This window comes from Onychostoma macrolepis, chromosome 08 (assembly GCF_012432095.1).
Source record: "Onychostoma macrolepis isolate SWU-2019 chromosome 08, ASM1243209v1, whole genome shotgun sequence".
Classification (NCBI taxonomy): domain Eukaryota; kingdom Metazoa; phylum Chordata; class Actinopteri; order Cypriniformes; family Cyprinidae; genus Onychostoma; species Onychostoma macrolepis.
Genome location: NC_081162.1, coordinates 17,699,798 through 17,720,323, shown reverse-complemented (window position 1 = coordinate 17,720,323; position 20,526 = coordinate 17,699,798). Strand labels below are relative to the sequence as shown.

Genomic DNA, 20,526 nt, shown 5'->3' with positions numbered 1-20,526 from the left:
ATTACATTATGTAATATGTAATTACAATTAACATGTTTGGGGAAAAAAAGAAAAGCCTGCTGCATATGATGTATCAGAAAATTTAGGAATTTCCTCTGTGTCATGCAGGTGAAAATTGCATATGTAAACTTTGTGAACCACTGCTATGTAGACACAGAAGTGGAGATGAAAGAGATCTACACCAGCAACCACATCTGGAAGCTGTTTGACAACTTCACTGTAGATATGGCTAGGGTGAGTCCACTGATGCTAGATAAGATGTGTGTAAGAATAAAGAGTTTCATTAACTTGGTTTAATTGGAATTTCAGGTGTGCTCCAACCGTGAGAAACGCATGTCAGACCCTGTGCTGGAGAAGTATGTGATTCAAGTGGTTTTAGACACTATAAACGCCTTCTTCAGCTCTCCCTTCTCAGAGAACAGCACCAGCACAGAGGTGAGGCATCAGTTGTCATATTTCTGCTCTCTGCCACATCAGCCTTTATTCATTGTGAAAACGACAGATTTGTTTTATTTTTGATTGAAGTTTCTGTCATGCTTTAAACAATTATTTGATGCATTTTAGAAATTTAGTGAAACAAAACTACCAAAACTAGAATTTTAGTCAAAGGAATTGCCCAAAAAATCTTGATTCAACACTATTCACATTTAATTAAATATGTTCCAGGTAGTAAGTAAAGATCATGTTCCATGAAGATATTTTGTGAATTTCTTACCGTAAATGTATAAAAACTTCCTTTTTGATTAGTAATATGCATTGCTAATAACTTCATTTGGACAACTATAAAGGCGATTTTCTCAATATTTAGATTTTTTTGCACCCTCAGATTCCAGATTTTCAAATAGACCAAATATTGTCCGATCCTAACAAACTACACATCAATGGAAAGCTTATTTATTCAGCTTTCAGATAATGTATAAATCTCAATTTTGGAAAATTGACACTTAAGACTGGTTTTGTGGTCTAGGGTCACAAATGAAATTTATTCAGCATTTCAGTACTCATAACTCCAGTGTCACATGATCCTTCAGAAATCTTTCTAATATGCTGATTTGGTGCTCAAGAAACATTTATTATTATCAATGTTTAATACAGTTGTGCTGCTTAATATTTTTGTCAAAATCGTGGTACATTTTTGATTAACAACGTTCAAATAACAGCATTTATTTAAAAAAAGAAATTTGCAACAACGTAAAAGCCTTTACTTTTACTTTTGATCAATTTAATGCCATTGCTGAATAAATGTATTAAGTTAAAATTCACATTTAATTCTCCAGGTTTCTCTTCCTCTCTCTCATTTTCTCTTTCTTTTGTCTCATTCAGGTTCATCACAACATTGTTAAGCAGCTGCTGCAGTCTACTATGCGTCTGTTAGATTGTCCCTGGCTACAGCCACAACAAAAAGTCCAAGTAGAGTCCTGCATCCGAACTCTGGCAGTGACAAGTAGGTCAACTTGCTTTCTAAGAGAGTAGACGTATTCTAAGGTGTACAAAAAGAAAAAAGAAAAGTAAAAAAAAAAATATTTTACAGGCCTAAAATGTGGAGTTTCAGTTCTCATATATATACAGTGGGGGGAAATAAATTATTTGATCCCCTGCTGATTTTGTACATTTGCCCACTGACAAAGAAATGATCAGTCTATAATTTTAATGGAAGGTTTATTTGAACAGTGAGAGACAGAATAACAACAAACTAAATCCAGAAAAACCAAACGTCAGCCTTGAAACCTTAATGACTTTGAGAGGATCTGCAAAGAGGAGTGGGACAAAATCCCTCCTGAGATGTGTGCAAACCTGGTGGCCAACTACAAGAAACGTCTGACCTCTGTGATTGCCAACAAGGGTTTTGCCACCAAGTACTAAGTCATGTTTTGCGAAGGGGTCAAATACTTATTTGACTCATTAAAATGCAAATCAATTTATAACTTTTTTGAAATGCATTTTTCTGGATTTTGTTGTTGTTCTGTCTCTCACTGTTCAAATAAACCTACCATTAAAATTATAGACTGATCATTTCTTTGTCAGTGGGCAAAACTACAAAATCAACAGGGGATCAAATAATTTTTTCCTCCACTGTAGTAAAGGTTTTTGGAATATGACCAGACAACTTATTTGTTTATCTGACTGTTTCCACAGCAAAGAGTCGCTCCATCCCTCTGCCGATAGAGTTGGAGGCTCATGTCAATATGATGTTGAGTCACAGTAATGCCCTCACACTGTCTCGCTCCAGCCACAGTAACAAAAACCTGTCACGCCTCACACGGCCTGCTGCTCCCACCAACCCCTGGGACTACAAAAACATCATTGAGAAACTGCAGGTGCCTATATGCATGTGTGCCTACTTAATCTCCTTTTAGATTTTGAAGTCAAGTGATTATTATTAAAAAAGGTGTTTGTCAAAAATACTGTGACTGTCTTACATAACTTGTGCATGACACTCCTGGACTATAATGCATATGACACAATACAGACTTAACTAGTTTGTTTGAGTCATATTTCTATCAATAATAATGCATACTGTAAATGTTTCTGTAACACTGTTAGGATATCATCAACACACTGGAGGAGCGTGTGATGCCGTTGGTTAATGCAGAGCTGTCAGTGCTGGTGGATGTGCTGCACCAGCCCGAGCTGTTGTTCTTGGAAGGCACAGATGCTCGATCACGCTGTGAATCAGGAGGCTTCATATCTAAGTGTGTCACTTCTGTCTAAACTGGGACTTTTACCATAAAACTTTTAGCATGCATGTTGTGGTTCAGTCAAATAAACACAGAATTTATGTTGCATAATACTGTTTTACTATTTGTGAGGGTGCGTCATCATCACCTTACTCTTTTTAACTTTGTACAGACTGATCCAGCACACAAAGGCCCTCATGAATTCAGATGAGAAGCTCTGTATCAAAGTGCTCAGAACTCTACAGGAAATGCTCATTCGTGAGCTGGACTTCGATGAGAAGGTGAGATTAGATAATAATATTAATAAGATCAACACATAATCAAACAATTTCTCATTCAAATGTAAATGATTAACTTAACATATTAACTGGGTGAAGTTAATTTTTTTTATGCTTTCTAATCATTTAGCTTTCCATTTTAAAAATTCAAAAATATATTCTTAGTTTAACCTAATATTCTAAACGTATATTCTAATTATTAAATATTTTATGTGAATATCATATTTACAATACAAGGGACATTCTGTTCTAAGGTATATTCTTAAATAATCAGAAACATTTTAGAAACATTAAATTGTTACTTTTCACATGGATAACTTCATTCGTGGGAATTGCATAACCTGAAGTTTATCCTGTGTTTTTACAAATTGAGAATGAGTTGAAATGAATTTATAGTGTCTCACAGATGCTGTGGACAGTTGTATTTAGCCTAGAATATTGCTTGGTGTTATTTCCAGAGTAAAACAGGACTTCTGGAAATGTCTTTTAATGCCAAAAGTTTTATTTTGGGTGGGTTAGTTTGGGTTCTGGGTCATTGCAGTTGATTTAATTTAACAGTAAAAGTGCTGTCTTTTGCAGGGCTTTGCCTTAAGAAAGGTGTTGCTCCAGAACTACCTCTACAACAACAAAAAGAACATCAAAGCAGAGCTTGTTGAACATGGAGGAGGTAATTTGTAATTTACTGATGAAAAATCATAGAATAATTAAGTAATATCACACAAACAAGAGTGCTTAATTTTGACTGGTTTTGTAATTGTTAACCAGATCAGTACAAAACATTTTTGTGGATGTCTTGTGTAAAATAGTGGTGTGTGTATGTGCAGGTGGAGAGGCAGAGAGAGACTGGCTGGCAGTTGCAGCATTACAGTGTCGTCTGGACAAAGAAGGTGGCACCAAACTCTTCATAGACCTCATAACCAGTTCTAAGAATGAGAAGATCTTTCAGGAGAGCATTCAGCTCGCCATCTGTCTGCTGGAAGGAGGCAACACAGAGATCCAGGTGGGAAAGCAGCTTCAGTAAAAATATAGCTTTGATTTAAAAAAAAAAAAAAAATGTTGCATTTTCAAGGAAAAGTACCCATTATTATATATAAATCGGTTCCTGTTTATAACAGAACTCCTTCTACAAACTCATGATGGGAGACAACAAATCAGAGAGGTTTTTTAAAGTACTAAATGACCGCATGAAGAATGCACAGCTGGACATCAAATCTACCATCTCCGTCAACGTGGGGGAAATGAGCAATAAAGCCAAAGATGACAAAGATATAGAGACAGGTAATTTGAAAAAAAAAAAGTGTATGAAGTGCAGACATTGTGAGAGGAAAGGGTCAAAATTATTCTGTTATTAAGTTAGTTAATAAAGTTATGCTACATCTTATTTTTAGTATACATTTCTAATAAATGAAACGGTTGAATCTACATTCATTGCTGACTCTAACAATGGTTTTCTATAGGTGCAGGGCCTTCCTTTGGCCAACCTGAGCAGCCACCTCAACCTGAGCAGCAGGAAGTAGATGCAGAAATGGGCCCCTCTGTCACCATCATGAAACCCATCCTGCGCTTTTTACAGCTGCTCTGTGAGAACCACAATCAGGACCTTCAGGTCTGAAAAACCCCAGATTAACAATTAGTTTAGAATCAGCTATGATGATCTAGCATGCTTTGAGAATGGTTTCCTACTGTTCTTGTAAATGCCACCCTTCCCTCTCTCTCCCCTGTTATCACAGACATCATTCACTCTTCCCTTACTACTGGAATTGTTCATTCTTCTCTCAAAACAGCTGTTGTAACTCCAATTCTGAAGAAACCTGGTTCAGATCCCAACAACCTTAATAATTTTCATCCTATTTCAAATCTTCCATTCATCTCCAAAATTCTTGAAAAAATAGTTGCTGTATAGTTGCCCATCTCTCCTGCAATAATTTACATGAACAATTTCAGTCTGGTTCCCGTCCCCTCCATAGCACAGAAACAGCACTCCTTAAAATCACTAATGACCTCCTCTTAGTGGCTGACTCTGGTTTACTATCCATTCTTCTCCTGCTTGATTTGAGTGCGACCTTCAACACAATTTCACATACCACTCCTCCTGGACAGACTCTCCTTTATTGGTATCTCTAACACACCCCTCAACTGGTTCCATTCATACTTTTCAGGCCCCACTCAGTTCATTCAGTTAAAATCATTTACTTCTCATGCAGTCCCTGTCAACACAGGTGTGCCCCAGGGCTCTGTCCTGGGGCCCCTGCTGTTTATGCTTTACCTTCTCCCCCTCGGTTATATCTTCCGCAAACATCAGATTCACTTTCATTGCTACGCAGATGACATCCAGCTTCAACTCCAAAAACGCCCATCATCCACCCTCACCAATTGCCTCCTTGACATAAAATCCTGGTTCACTTCAAATTTCCTCAAATTAAATGGCAAGAAAACAGAACAACTTCTTATAGGCACAAGATCAACGTTAAACAAACTCCATAATTTCTCTATTCCCATTGATAATTCCTTCATCTCCCCCTCCCCTCAGGTTAAGAGTCTGGGTGTCATCTTTGACAGCACCCTCTCTTTCACCTCCCACGTTAATAATGTTACCTGGTTTGCTTACTTCCACCTTCGAAACATCAACCGTCTACGTCCTTCCCTCACCCCTCACTCCACTGCCATTCTCATTCACAGCTTAGACACCTCTCGTTTAAACTACTGAAATTCCCTTATGTTTGGCCTCCCGCATAAAACCCTCCATAAAATACAACTGGTCCAAAACTCAGGTGCTCGTATTATCACTTGCACCCCCTCTATTCATCACATCACACCCATTTTACAACAGCTTCATTGGCTCCCCATCACTTACTCCATTAACTACAAAATACTTCTCCTCACTTTTAAAGCCATTCATAATCTCACCCCTCCATATCTTTTTGACCTCCTCTATATTGCCACATCCTCTTCCTCCATCCATCTCACTGTTCCCCCTGCGTGCCTTGTTATTATGGGGAGCAGAGCTTTCAGCCACTCTGCTCCCCAGCTCTGGAACTCAGTCCTCCTGACCTTCATAACAACTTTTTCCCACATTTTAAATCCAAACTCAAAACCCATCTGTTTAGAATAGCTTACTCCCTCTGTTCACAAATGCATTGGGTTTTTTAAAAATTGTATTGTATATCATTGTCTTTTGTTTATTTATTTATTTTAAATATTGTGATTGTCTTGTTAATGACACCTTGAGTGTCAAGAAAGGTGCCTATAAGTAAAATGCATTATTATTATTATTATTATTAAAAGTCTTAAATCAGAGTAGAAAGTCTTCTTCAGTATTATTGTCTTGTTTTCCAATACAAATATATAAGAAGTCCTAAATCAGGATACATTTATTGGAGATGCAAGTTGAAGATATGAAGTCTTCTCTTCTGAGAATTAATTAAAATGATAATTTATTATAGTATTTATTATATTATTGTCTGTTCATTTAATACATTTCATGTTCTTTGTCTTTAGAATTTCCTTCGCTCTCAGAGCAATAAAACAAATTATAACCTGGTTTGTGAGACACTCCAGTTTCTGGACATCATGTGCGGCAGCACGACAGGAGGGCTTGGTCTGCTGGGCCTTTACATCAATGAGAACAATGTGGAGCTGATCACACAGACCCTGGAGACCCTCACAGAGTACTGCCAAGGACCATGCCAAGAGAACCAGGTGAGATTTCTACTACTGGTATTATTTTAAATAAATTATTTTTGGCCATAGATGCTTTTAATCCATGGCTGAGAATTTACTTTAAGTACTAAATTAATCCTTAGGAGATTCAGAAACAGAGAATCAGAAAACACCAGATTCAGAAAGAGCTTCACTTACCAATTATTATAAAGCACACAAGCTGATGTTTATTCTAAAAACAAAGTGTTTCCTTTTGACAAAGACAAATTAAGTTGTTGTTTTTTTAATTCAGAAAAAATGTCATTCATGAAATTGATTTTTGTCTCTCTGAAGACATGCATTGTCTCTCATGAATGCAATGGCATTGACATCATCACGGCCTTGATTCTGAATGACATCAGTCCTCTCTGTCGTTACCGTATGGAGCTGGTGCTGCAGCTCAAGGTGAGGATACAGTCCTGACACAAAAACAGAGGCTCTACTTTAATCATAAATAAATGATGTTCATCGTTATTTTCAACTATATGTGATTATTATCAGGACAACGCCTCTAAGCTCTTGCTTGCTTTGATGGAGAGTCGCCATGACAGTGAGAATGCAGAGAGAATCCTGTTTAACCTTCGACCCCGGGAACTGGTCAGTTTTGCTCTGTCTTGTGTATTATGTGTATGAAGTGTAACAGGAGTGTTTTAACATTACTGAGTACTGTATTGTATGTCTTCAGGTGGAGGTGATAAAAAAGGCTTACCAGCAAGAGGCTGAAAATGAGGAGGGAGAAGTTTCACCACGGGAAGTTGGACACAACATCTACATCCTGGCATTACAGGTGGACCACTGCATCATAAAGATATATTTTGGAGAATTGTTTTTATGACTGCTACTGATTATTTTTATTTTGCCTTATTTTGTGTCCAATACCTGATGTATTGTAGATACCATGTAGAGATGATTTTTAATTGCATTCGAACACAACAATCAATAAACAACCAATAGACTACAACAATGAAAACATATGCATATTGTTATTGTCATTATTATTATTATTAAAAAAGACCATCAAGTTTCAGTTTTCTCTCTCTTTTTTTTTTTTTTTGAAGCTTACCCGGCACAACAAAATGCTCATCACACTGCTTAAACCACAAAAGAAGACAAATGAGGAAGGAGAGGAAAGCATCTCTTCTATGGTAACTTGTGAATTTTACTTTAAGCACTAGAAGCATATTTTCACTATTTCCTAGAACATGCATTCAGTATGTAAGACATTTTCTGTTTTTTATGCTTGTGTTTATTGCAGCTCACCTTGAACAAGCAGCAGGAGGAGCTACAGGAGGATCCATTAGAGTATTATGATCGTCAAACGGCTCAGATTGAGGTAATACAAAAAATATATTATTTTTTCTTTGTGTGTTGTAATTGGCGATGGGTACCGAGAACTATTTTTTTTGGACCAGTACGTAATTGGGTCAATACTGGACTACCAATAAGCTTCAGGTAGGGCTACCATACATCCTCTTTTTCCCGGACATGTCCTCTTGTTCATTGTGTGCGTTTTGTGCAGGACTGTATCCTTAATCTTGCTCACGCTGAAATTCTGACCATTACCAAACATTCTAATATTGCATATAATTTTCGCGCATTAGGGAGCCGCTATCAATATGCAGAGTATTTAAATCTCTTTTGAATGAGCGCTCGCTGTTCACTTTTTCAATTTGGTGATTGCACACACTCTGTGTAAAGGGAGCATATCTTACAAGATCAGATTTTATTTATTTATTTATTTCACAAAAAAGGACAGTGTACATTAATCAACATTCATGAATGTAAATGTACCCAAATTAGCCCGAAGGCTAGTTTTCATTGGTAGTCCCTTTGCCAGATGTTATTAGGCCAAAAAACTAGAGAAAGAAAAGAAACAAAATAGAAAAAGAATAACAACGAAATTTTACCAAAAAATTATAAATAATTCTCTAAAATACAGTTAAACAACAAATTATACAAAATTACAATAAAAAAAATAAAATTGAGTAAAAGAAATCAGTAATTAAAAAAATATATAAAAAGCAGTTTATCAAGATAAACAACATTAATGTTCACATTGTTGGTTATGAAGAAGCTATTTCTTAAAATGATGCTTAAATGAGTTAAATGATGTACATTCTCTAATTGATTGTGGTATTGAATTCCACTGATGTGTTGCTCTGAATGAAAAAACAGCTTGACCAAGCGAGGTATTTCTATGTGGAATTATGCAGTCAGCTTTAGCTGCACCTCTAGTTACTCTGTTTTCAATAGATTTAAATTTAATAAAATCAACCAGAGGAGGAGGAGCTAAACCATGCATAATCTTGTAAACTAAACAAACATTTTTAAAATCAATGATATTTTCCCAGCTGAGCAGGTTATACGTATTTAAAATATAACAATGGTGAAAACTAAATTGTTTTTAGCTAAAATTAAGTGCTTGTTTGTACCTTAATTCCAATGGTTTTAGAAATATAGAATGTGTATTAGACCAACTTGTCAGACAATAAGTAATATGAGAAAGAATCATAGAATGAAAATATACCTTTGCAGCCTTATTTGATAATAAACCGAAAATTAACAAAATAAAATTATACCTTTTTACATACCTTTTTTATATGCATTTTAAAACCAAGACCTGAATCCAAATGAACCAGTGTTGCCAAGTCTGCGAATTGGGCTACTTTGCCACAGATTGTTTTTCATGTCCGTGGGTTGAAGTGCCCCCAATAACGTGATATTTAGCCCCTGGAATGCGAATTTTACCAGGGGAACACTACCAAAAAACGTGTATTTAACCCCCTGGAACGCGATTTTTACCAGGGAACCCCCCCTCGAAACGCGATTGGGCTAGTTTTGAGTAGCAATTGGGCAGGTTTTGTTGTGAAAACCTGGAAACCCTGAAATGAACCCCTAAGTATTTATATTCTGAAACAACCTGTAATCTCTCTGCCGAAATGAAAATATCCTGTTTTATATTCAACACTATGTCCTTTAGGAAAGAACATGCAGGCTGTTTTTGATACGTTTACTTTCAGATAACACTGATTGAGCCAGGATATGATTTTTGGCAGAACATCTGTCAACTTATTTGCAACCTCTTCTGCATTTTACCATGCGTGAAAATGACTGTATCATCAGCATACATTATGATATTACATTGTTGTCACACCATGGGTAAATCATTAATTTACATGCTAAAGAGAATTAGCTCCAATATGGAACGGTAGCTAAGGATAGGCATGGTCTATCAGTCATCTCTCCTTAATCTTGACCCATGATCAGTTAAATTAAATCTGACTCCCGCAGCTCGTGTTGGATGCAGGGTTGCCAAGTCTGAGTTTTTTTCCCCCCCATGGAATTGGAATTAAGGTTTGAAATATTGCATAAATTACATTTGACTGAAATACATTGAAACATTTTCCATTTTACCCATGATAAACTGTGGTAGATGTAAGTTTCACTGGTAAGAAGCCTTTTAACTGCGTTTATGATCAGTCTGCATAACAGTGACTGTAAAATATGTATTTTAGGTATGGAAATGACACTCTGTCTTTTCCTCTCAAAATGCGCAAATGGCTTTAAATCACCACATTGCGTCTGCACTACAAGCGAGCTGCACGCTGTAATGCTGACACAGGAATTGTCACAGTTGACACACATCATCACTTAAGTTTGTAATTTGCATTCCTTTTTAAGTTTTGCCAGTATTTTTAAACCATTCAGCACTCAAGTGTTCTCTTAGAGACTGTGTGCTCATGCACCCTCGAAGCGCACACACACAAGGCTGCCTCACATACAGCTCACGAAATCAGGCTTGTGCTGTGTGTAAGCTATTTTGTGCAACAATTGCCTTATTGTAAAAAAAAAATGCACTGAATGATCAAACATTTAGGTGAGAGAATGATGTATTTTTGACAAAAATGTCTAACCCAACACACACGAGTCACCTAAGAGGGGAATTCTCCCCATTTTCAAAAATGTTATTTTATATATATATATACCCATCCCTAGTTGTAATATATGCTCTTATTGTAATTTCTGCTCTACTAATGTCTCCAAACAGAATATACAGGTGCATCTCAATAAATTAGAATGTCGTGAAAAAGTTCAGTTTTTCTTGTAAGTTATTTAAAAAAGTGAAACTTTCATATATTTTAGATTCATTGCATGTAAAGTAAAACATTTCAAAAGTTTTTTTTGTTTTAAATTTGATGATTAGAGCTTACAGCTCATGAAAGTCAAAAATCAGTATCTCAAAATATTGGAATATTTACATTTGAATTTCAATAAATGGCCATCCCTACAGTATAAATTCTGGTATCGCTTGTTCTTTGAAACCACAATAATGGAGAAGACTGCTGACTTGGCAATGATCCAGAAGATGAACATTGACGCCCTCCACAAAGAGGGTAAGTCACAGAGGGTCAATACTGAAAGGTGTGGCTGTTTACAGAGTGCTGTATCAAAGCATATTAAATGCAAAGTTGACTGGAAGGAATAAGTTGGGTAGGAAAAGGTGCACAAGCAACAGGGATGACTGTAAGCTTGAGAATACTGTCAAGCAAAGCTGATTCAAACACTTGTGAGAGCTTCACAAGGAGAGAACTGAAGCTGGAGTCAGTGCATCCAGAGTCACCACGCTCAGATTGCTTCAGAAGTGGCTTTGGTAGCCCAAATTCCTGAAGACGAGACAACATCAGAAGTGTCTTACCTGGGCTGTGGAGAAAAGAACTGGACTGTTGCTCAGTGGTCCAAAGTCCTCTTTTCAGATGAAAGTAAATTTTGCATTTCATTTGCAAAATCAAGGTCCCAGAGTCTGGAGGAAGAGTGGAGAGGCACAGAATCAATGTTGCTTGAAGTCAAATGTGAAGTTTCCACAGTCAGTGATGATTTGGGCTGCCATGTCATCTGCTGGTGTTGGTCCACTGTGTTTTCTGAAGTCCACAGTCAACGCAGCCATCTACCAGGAAATTTTAGAGCACTTCATGCTTCCTTCTGCTGACAAGCTTTATGGAGATGCTGATTTAATTTTCCAGCAGGACTTGGCACCTGCCCACACTGCCAAAGGTACCAAAAGCTGGTTTAATGACCATAGTGTTACTGTGCTTGATTGGCCAGCAAACTCGCCTGACCTGAACCCCATAGAGAATCTATGGGGTATTGTCAAGAGGAAGATGAGAGACACCAGACCCAACAATGCAGATGAGCTGAAGGCCACTGTCAAAGAAACCTGGGCTTCCATATCACCTCAGCAGTGCCACAAACTGATCACCTCCGTGCCACGCCGAATTGAGGCAGTAATTAAAGCAAAAGGAGCCCCTACCAAGTATTGAGTACATATACAGTAAATGAATATACTTTCCAGAAGGCCAACAATTCACTAAAAATGTTTTTTTTTTATTGGTCTTATGAAGTATTCTAATTTGTTGAGATAGTGAATTGGTGGGTTTTTGTTCAATGTGAGCCTAAATCATCACAATTAAAAGAACCAAAGACTTAAACTACTTCAGTCTGTGTGCATTTAATTTATTTAATACACAAGTTTCACAATTTGAGTTAAATTACTGAAATAAATTAACTTTTCCACGACATTCTAATTTATTGAGATGCACCTGTAAATTAAATGTTGTGGCTAATGTGATTAAAATTCATTCGTAATTATGAGAAGTTGTGAAATGATTTCTGTTGGCATGTCACATGCAGATTGTGCGGGAGGACCGTAGCATGGAGCAGATAGTGTTTCCTGTTCACCCCATCTGTGAGTTCCTGACGGAGGAATCAAAGGTCCGTGTGTTTAACACCACAGAGCAGGACGAGCAGGGCAGCAAGGTCACACACTTCTTCGATCAGACCTCTTTCCTGCACAATGAAATGGAATGGCAGAAAAAACTTCGAAGTAAGTATTGGGCTTAGCCTGTGGCTTAGTGAGTTCAAACTGCTACAAATTATTCTTAACACAGGTTTATTGTGATGTTTGTGTGTTTTAGGCATGCCAGTGCTGTACTGGTTCTCTCGTCGAATGTCTCTCTGGGGCACCATATCATTCAATCTGGCTGTGTTTATCAATCTTATCATCGCTTTGTTCTACCCACATGACTCTGGTCATTCTGGTAAGTTTATGTGTGCGTTATCTGTTGGTAACTTTAGTGTATTCATTGTATAAATGCTACATTTAACAATTTTAAAGCACACAATTATGGGCCAACATTTGGCTTTCTAAATATGATTTTTCATGTAGTTTTAACAGTCTCTTGTGCTTCCAGGTAGCATAGACACTTCGTTGCTGCTTATGCTGTTCTGGTGTTTTGCTGGACTGGCTGTATTGGGCCTGTTATCCAAGCGCTATGGGTTCCAGTCCCTCACTGTTGCCATCACCCTGCGCTGCATCTATCACTTTGGCATCGGGCCAACTCTCATCCTGCTGGGGGCTCTCAATGTAAGTCTTACATACCATAATACTATATGTTTACTTAAATAAAAACGAATGGATTTAATTCAAAATTTCTCTTTTTAACCAGCTGATTAATAAGATTGTGTTTGTGGTGAGCTTTGTGGGAAACAATGGCACCTTCATCATGGGCTATAAAGCCATGGTGATGGACGTGGAGTTCCTGTACCATTTGGCCTATGTGTTAACCAGCACGCTGGGGCTTTTTGTCCACGAGCTCTTCTACAGCATATTGGTGAGTGTTAAAAAAATTATTTAATCACTCAGTCTCACACTACCTAACGATTAAACTTATTTTTTTTGTTTTCTGATTTTTTTCAAAGAAATAAATACTTTAATTCATCAAGGGTGCATTACATTGATCAAATTTCAATTAAATGCTGTTTAACATTTCAAATAAATGCTGTTCTTTTGAAATTTCTATGCATAAAATATCCTGAAAAAATGCAATTTACACCAAAATATTAAGCAGTACAACTGTTTTTACATTGATTTTACTTTACATTCAACATTTTAGTAATACAAATTTCTTGAGTACCAAATCAGCATATTAGAACATTTGAAGAATAATGTGACTTTAAATTCAGCTTTTTTAAAAATATATTAAAATAGAAAAAGAAAATTTAATACAGGAACATTTTGTAACTTATTTCATTTATTCTAGATTCATTACTTGTAAAGTAAAACATTTAAAAAGTTTTTTTTTGTTTTAATTTTAATGATTAGAACTTACAGCTCATGAAAGTCAAAAATCCAGTATCTCAAAATATTAGAATATTTCCTAAGATCAATCACAAAAAGGATTTGCGAAACAGAAAAGTTCACAGTATGTTCATTTATGCACTCAATACTTGGTCGGGGCTCCTGTATACTGGAGCTTTTTTTAATTGTTTACTTTTTACATTTCTGCAATGTTTTACTCCTCAATATTGTAAATATGTCACAAAACGTTTGCCAAGCACCAAATGCCATTAAAATGATTTTTGGTGAATAAAACTGAGATACTGTACTCACCAATGAAAATATAATAGGTTTAAATGTATTGAGAAACTGACATGATTTTGTATGATTGAAAAAGACATACATATTCTGCTAATCATTACTCACTTCTCTTTTACCTCCTTTAGCTGTTTGATCTGATCTACCGTGAGGAGACGCTCTTTAATGTCATCAAGAGTGTGACCCGTAACGGCCGCTCTATTCTCCTCACTGCTGTCTTGGCCATCATCCTGGTCTACTTGTTCTCCATCGTAGGCTTTCTCTTCCTCAGGAATGACTTCATCATGGAAGTGGACCGGCTTGCTAGCCTAGACACAGGTAAATTTCATACACCTCTGTTCATCTTTGCTGGTGTGTCACAAGGCCATCTGAATAGTTTTTTGCAGATTTGGCATCAAATCCTAGCCTGAGTGCATCAGACTTCGTACTTCCGCTCAATTTCAGTTCGCTTCTGTACTCAGTCTGATATAGCAAACCAGCTCCCAGATTATCTCCTGCTCCACACCAGCCGTTCAACCAACGAACAGAGGGCGGGCTGAGAGCCGTGACGTAGACGCTAAGCGCCGAATTTAAGATTGTAGTTTAGGTGAGGGAAATCTAAAACGACAGCGGACATGGAGACACGGGATGCTATTCGCTCTGTTGTGGAGAATATTCCTGGCATTTGCCAACTGAAGCCCGAACAAGAAGAGTGTTTGGTTCACATTTTGAATGGAGGTGATGTTGTGGCCCTACTCTCGACAGGTTTTGGGAAAAGTTTAATTTATCAACTGTTACCGATCGGCAGCGAGAAACTGGGGAGGCCAAAGTCCGGCAAGGCTATAATTGTGGATGCGTAGAAGTTCGAGGCGGCTGAGCCGGCGCATAACATATGTCATAACCAAACGTTATGTGATTGGCTTACTGGTATACCAATGATTTTAAACTTCAGACAAGTGCCCCCCACGTGAAAGCAAATGCTTGTCAATTATGCCCTTCTAGACTCTGTCTACGAAGCAAAGCGAAGTAGCAGAGTTTGGTATTACCAGGCTAATCAAATCCAGTGTTCATGATAAATTTGAATTACAACATACAATTTATTATTTATTGATGCCACAGGCTTAATGGCGTTTCTTGTCCTATAAGCAGGTACAGATAACTCTATGAGCAGCTGCAGTGCAGATGGAGTGGAGTGTACAGAGGAAACTGGGTTGGTTGCACCATCAGAAGGTGAGTTTAGCATTAAAGACAATATTTAAAGTGCCCCTATTATGGGTTATGAAAGGTTCATGTTTTGGTTTTGGGAGTCCCCAACAACAGGTTGACATGCATGCAAGGTCAAAAAACATTTTCATTGTCTTAGTATGCATTTATTTTTACCTTACTTGCTCAACAACTCCTAAACGATTCGTTCAACATTTCATTTTTCCAAACCCCTCCATTGCGTGACGCTAATCTGCGGTGATTGGTCCAATTGGTCTCATTTTCATTTCATCATGCCTGATAAAGCAGGATTGTGAGCGCAGTGCTGCTTTGTGTACAGCCGTTGCTGTGGAAACAGCTCTTTACCACTCCAAAAGCGGGATCTAGTGGCAAATAATGAATTTGCATTTTCATCCAGACCAACGCGAAAATTGACTGATGGTCAAGTATTCCCAGGTCTGCGCATGCAACAAGTGGGCAGGCAATATGCTAATGTTTCATGTTGACGTTAACATGAAACGGCTTGGGATTTGTTTTAAAAACGACTCATTTCAATGATTCAGAGTCGACTCTTTTTTTTTTTTTGACAATAACTTTATACACGGTCCACTTTCAGATTTAAAACTTTGCAGGATGTTTTCATTCACTTAGAGCTGTGTTGCACACTGCATGAAAGGTCATTTTCAAAATCCATAATAGGGGCACTTTATTTAATGGGCTTCATTTACAAAACGAACGTATGACAGAAAATTGGGCGTGCGGTCATTTCAATGCAAAACTTCGAATTTATCAATGTGGACGAGCGGTGGCTACGACCAAATCTCACGTCTGGTCTCAGCTCGTGTACACACATTTCTGAGTTACGTGAACTTGCGCGCAGCATAGTAAATCTGGTGGAGAATTGTAGAATGACAGCATTTTGTTCATTTAGGTTATTTTCCTGACTGTCAAACGAAGCTCATTAGTCAATCGTTAACCAGTAAGATTAGAATGTCTTTTTTTGTTGTTGTTGTTTTTTTGTTTTATACAGGGCGTTAGCTTTATATGCGCGAATAGCAGCATAAACAACAGACCACGATTCACACAACCTCGCATCACGCACCTGCAGCGCTTCTGTAAACAGAGAAAAACAGAAATGAAGTCTATAAAAGGAATAAATAGGACCACACAAAATATATAATAGGCTATAATATAATTAATAAATTAAAAAAGGAAGAAAAAAACTGTGCATCAAGTATAGGCTATGCTCGTTTTTGTGACACTCTTAATGCATTTTATTTGTGACACCCTTAATGCATTTGATTTATTTTCTTTTTATCTTTATTTGATTTAATCCATCTGATCGCACAGGCGCCTCACGCACACACAACATTAGTTCCAGCATTGGCTGACATTTCAGCCATTCATCAAACTAAAATGCCAACCAATCATAGAAGTTACACAGTTTATTTTAAAAGGTCTGCTGTAAAATCAGCGTGCAGCACCCAAACAAAAATTTTTGCGCATGTGAAGGATTTTACATATTAGAACATGAGTGAAGTAGGCTACCTATAAAGCCTTGTTTAGGCTACATAATGAATAATAGTTAAGCAACCAAATGTTGCAAAAATGGACACATTTGGATTCTTGTGGTATGAGACAGGCTCGTGAGCCCAATGCCATTTCAGCTTTGCTTGACATTTGTATGCTGTTTATAATGAATGCCAATATAGCCTAATTTGTTTTATTTTATAGTTTAATATAATTTTATACTTATTTTTCATTCTTGTTCTGTTCTGAATACCGTTATATATTTGTTGTAGAGTGAGGGGAACTAAATAGGCTATAATGTTTATATTTAAATGAATGTAGCCTAATTGTTTGCAATTACAAGGTTAACGGAGTAAGATAAATTTCTCTTTCATGAGATTACTTCCTCTTTTTGGCCGGGTTTCATTTCTCCGTGTCGTAAACTCTAGGGGCGAGGCTTCTAAACTGGGGTGTTTTTAGGGGCGTGATATTAAAATGACGATTGTTTTCTTCCGCCACATTTATCAACGTGCGATCTTTCGTACGATGAGGTTGGCGGCATACGAATGTTTCATGAATCACACGTGAACTCTGTCGTAAATTGATTTGTGCTCTCGGATCTGCGCTTGTTTCTACGAGAGATTGAATGTGTTGGCATCAGAACTCAGCTGTGGATGTTTTTCAATGTCTTTGCAGAAGAAGAGGACAACACAGAGAGAGCGTGTGACACTCTTCTAATGTGTATCGTTACGGTGCTGAATCATGGGCTGAGGAATGGAGGCGGTGTGGGAGATGTCCTGCGCAAACCCTCTAAGAATGTATGGAGACCCACAGCCATATAGAAATGTGCACATGTAGGAATACAAAACCTAACCAAACTGATACAATGTTGTTCAACTTACAGGAGCCTTTGTTCCCTGCTCGTGTGGTGTACGACCTTCTCTTCTACTTCATTGTCATCATCATTGTTCTCAACTTGATTTTTGGTGTGATTATTGACACCTTTGCTGACCTGCGTAGTGAAAAACAAAAGAAAGAGGAGATACTGAAGACCACCTGTTTCATTTGTGGTACGAAATTAGATATATCATTAAATTAAATATATTTTAAAGTGTTTATTCATGTTATGGCAAAACTGAATTTTCAGCATCATTACTCCAGTCTTCAGTGTCACATGATCCTTCAGAAATCATTCTAACATGCTGACTTGCTGCTCAAGAAACATTTCTTATGATTTTTTTTATCAGTGTGGTGCTTAACATTTTGTGGAAACTTTTTTTATAGATAGAAAGTAAATCAGAAATTTATAAAAGGCATTTATTTGAAATACATTATTTTTGTAACAATATTAATGCCTTTACTGTCACTTTTGATAATGCATCCTTGCAGAATAAAAGTATTGTTTTTTTATCTTACTGAGCCCAAACTTTTGAATTTGCATTGATTTATTTTTGACAATTAAGCACATTTCCAACACTGTTTACTGCAATGCAATGATATGATATTCTTATTACTGTAATTTTGAAAAAGACATAATTTTTAACATTCCTTAATATTGGCTTAATTTTATTTTTGCAAAATATAATTTCTTAATTTATTTATTGTGGGTAAAAAAATGACCCTAGTATTTCTTAACAGACTTTATGACAGTCAAATATAAATCATCAGAGAACATTACAGAAAGGAATTGATCTTTATTTGTATTTCAACAGGTCTCGAGAGGGACAAGTTTGATAATAAGACTGTATCATTCGAGGAACACATTAAATTTGAGCATAACATCTGGCACTACCTCTATTTCATTGTGCTGGTACGGGAGAAAAACAAGACAGATTACACTGGCCCAGAGAGCTACGTAGCCCATATGATAAAGGTAAATTAATAAAAATGAACAATTCCAGCTGTTTGGATACCGGTCACATTCTATATTAACAGCAATTACCAATGTTATTTCAATATTTATATGCGTTTATATTATTGATTAATACTTTGAATAGGCTTTTTTGTATTTTCAGCTTTCATTGTATTTGAATGAATTTTTAGTTATTTAGTTATTTTGTTTGGTCATTGTTATTATTATTATTATTATTATTATTGCTATTATTTTTTTCTATTTCTATTTCACTTTTATTTAATGAATTCATTCTTGGTTCACCTTGCAATGGGTTTTGATTCAGTCTTGTTGTCGCCTCTTGTTAGAACAAGAACCTGGATTGGTTCCCACGCATGCAGGCCATGTCTCTGGTTGTAACTGAGGGAGATGGAGAACAGAATGAGATGAGGAACCTGCAGGATCGTCTCACCTCCACCATGAAAGTGGTCACACAACTCACAAGCCAGTTAACAGAGCTGAAAGAACAGGTACATTTATCAATGTCAGCTCTGTTTGTCCAGCATTAATAATGTTGGTACATTAAAATGAATTAGTTTCTCAGATTTTAGACTAAAATGCCAGTTGTCTATTTGTTCATTTAGATGACCGAGCAGAGGAAGAGAAGGCAGAGGATGGGTTTTGTGGATGTTCAGTCTGGCTCAAACGCTGGGATGCCTATGCCTCCTAGTGCTGCTGGAGGAAATCTTCAGGTCATCAAGACCTAATTTCTCCAGCTAACCTTGCATTGACTTTATAGAAGCAATAATGTGATGCTGGTGTACTCCCCACTGTGGAAAAGTTGCGTTCAATGGATAGACAGATTGGATCTACACTCCTACAAAAGCACTACTGACTAAATAGTCATTCTTTGAGGGGCCTTTGATTACCAGAATGGTTTTATGCACAAATTTTATATATTTAAAGTATGTAATTGTTTTATTTTTATTTTTCTAAGTAGTTTTTGGTTAAGATATTTGAAAGCTTCTTTTCAAAGCTCTTGCTGGATGTATGGATAAATGTAGCATTGCTGTAAGTAAAGCTGATGTGTTTTAGTGAGTAATTGTAGGTTAATACAGTCGGATGGTTTGTTTTAATGTGCACTGATGAGGTTGTACATGCGGTAATTATAGGGATAGTCATGATGCACTGGCTTGATATGATTGTGAGATGATTTGGGAAACATGAAGGGGAATATCATGACCAGTCTTATGATGAACTAGGAGACGCTAACATGTCACTAGGGTTGAATCTGGGGAAGTATAAATGGCATAATGTATAGAAGTGTGTTTAAAGTTCATACAATTTAATTTAAAAGTCAAAGTGCCTAAAAATGACTAAAAAAGAACAGAACTTTTGCTCAGGAAACTAACATGTTCCTTGTTTATCTTATCGTAAAAATACAGTCGTAAGTGAGGACATGCTGATTGTGGTTTTAATAGACATAATGCATGTAGATCTATGTATGTGTCTATTTAATTATTTATTGTGCGACCAGGACTAAGTTGTAAGTCAGTTGCATTTTTTAGACCACAAGAAGAATGCTGGAACATACTTATATTTTGGCTTCGTTAATAACGGCCATTCATAACATCAAATAATCATCAATTTATTGCTAATATGTTGATATGAAGTGCCTCACCAACTTTACACAGAAAGTACCAAATAAAACATTTGGATATTTGACGTCTTATATTATTGAACATTAAAAGACAGTAAGAGAAACGAATGAGTCACGTTACTACAATAGTACTATAATAAAATGTTATAAAATCAATAGAAATTTGTTTAATTTGAAACATTACAATGACTTTTTATTCATTTCAAAACAAAATAAATGATATCTTCCCAATGAAACGAAGTAAACAGTCGCGTGAA

General features: G+C 36.7%; 1 protein-coding gene across 1 annotated transcript in view; it reads left to right on the top strand.

The window, feature by feature from the left end:
- Window positions 1-20,514, top strand: part of itpr3 (inositol 1,4,5-trisphosphate receptor, type 3) — a 37,322-nt gene extending 16,808 nt beyond the window's left edge. The window contains exons 32-58 of the mRNA XM_058785848.1: window positions 109-234; window positions 310-435; window positions 1,324-1,444; window positions 2,137-2,318; window positions 2,545-2,693; window positions 2,851-2,959; window positions 3,536-3,623; window positions 3,781-3,956; window positions 4,072-4,234; window positions 4,414-4,562; window positions 6,455-6,655; window positions 6,950-7,060; window positions 7,157-7,252; window positions 7,341-7,442; window positions 7,714-7,800; window positions 7,911-7,988; window positions 12,344-12,536; window positions 12,628-12,750; window positions 12,904-13,076; window positions 13,159-13,323; window positions 14,216-14,405; window positions 15,213-15,296; window positions 17,475-17,596; window positions 17,683-17,848; window positions 18,491-18,651; window positions 18,978-19,139; window positions 19,254-20,514. Of these exons, the coding sequence (XP_058641831.1) occupies window positions 109-234; window positions 310-435; window positions 1,324-1,444; window positions 2,137-2,318; window positions 2,545-2,693; window positions 2,851-2,959; window positions 3,536-3,623; window positions 3,781-3,956; window positions 4,072-4,234; window positions 4,414-4,562; window positions 6,455-6,655; window positions 6,950-7,060; window positions 7,157-7,252; window positions 7,341-7,442; window positions 7,714-7,800; window positions 7,911-7,988; window positions 12,344-12,536; window positions 12,628-12,750; window positions 12,904-13,076; window positions 13,159-13,323; window positions 14,216-14,405; window positions 15,213-15,296; window positions 17,475-17,596; window positions 17,683-17,848; window positions 18,491-18,651; window positions 18,978-19,139; window positions 19,254-19,376 (3,726 nt within the window). The 3' untranslated portion in view covers window positions 19,377-20,514. The remainder of the gene's footprint in view (window positions 1-108; window positions 235-309; window positions 436-1,323; window positions 1,445-2,136; window positions 2,319-2,544; window positions 2,694-2,850; window positions 2,960-3,535; window positions 3,624-3,780; window positions 3,957-4,071; window positions 4,235-4,413; window positions 4,563-6,454; window positions 6,656-6,949; window positions 7,061-7,156; window positions 7,253-7,340; window positions 7,443-7,713; window positions 7,801-7,910; window positions 7,989-12,343; window positions 12,537-12,627; window positions 12,751-12,903; window positions 13,077-13,158; window positions 13,324-14,215; window positions 14,406-15,212; window positions 15,297-17,474; window positions 17,597-17,682; window positions 17,849-18,490; window positions 18,652-18,977; window positions 19,140-19,253) is intronic.
- The last annotated feature ends 12 nt before the right edge of the window (window positions 20,515-20,526 follow it).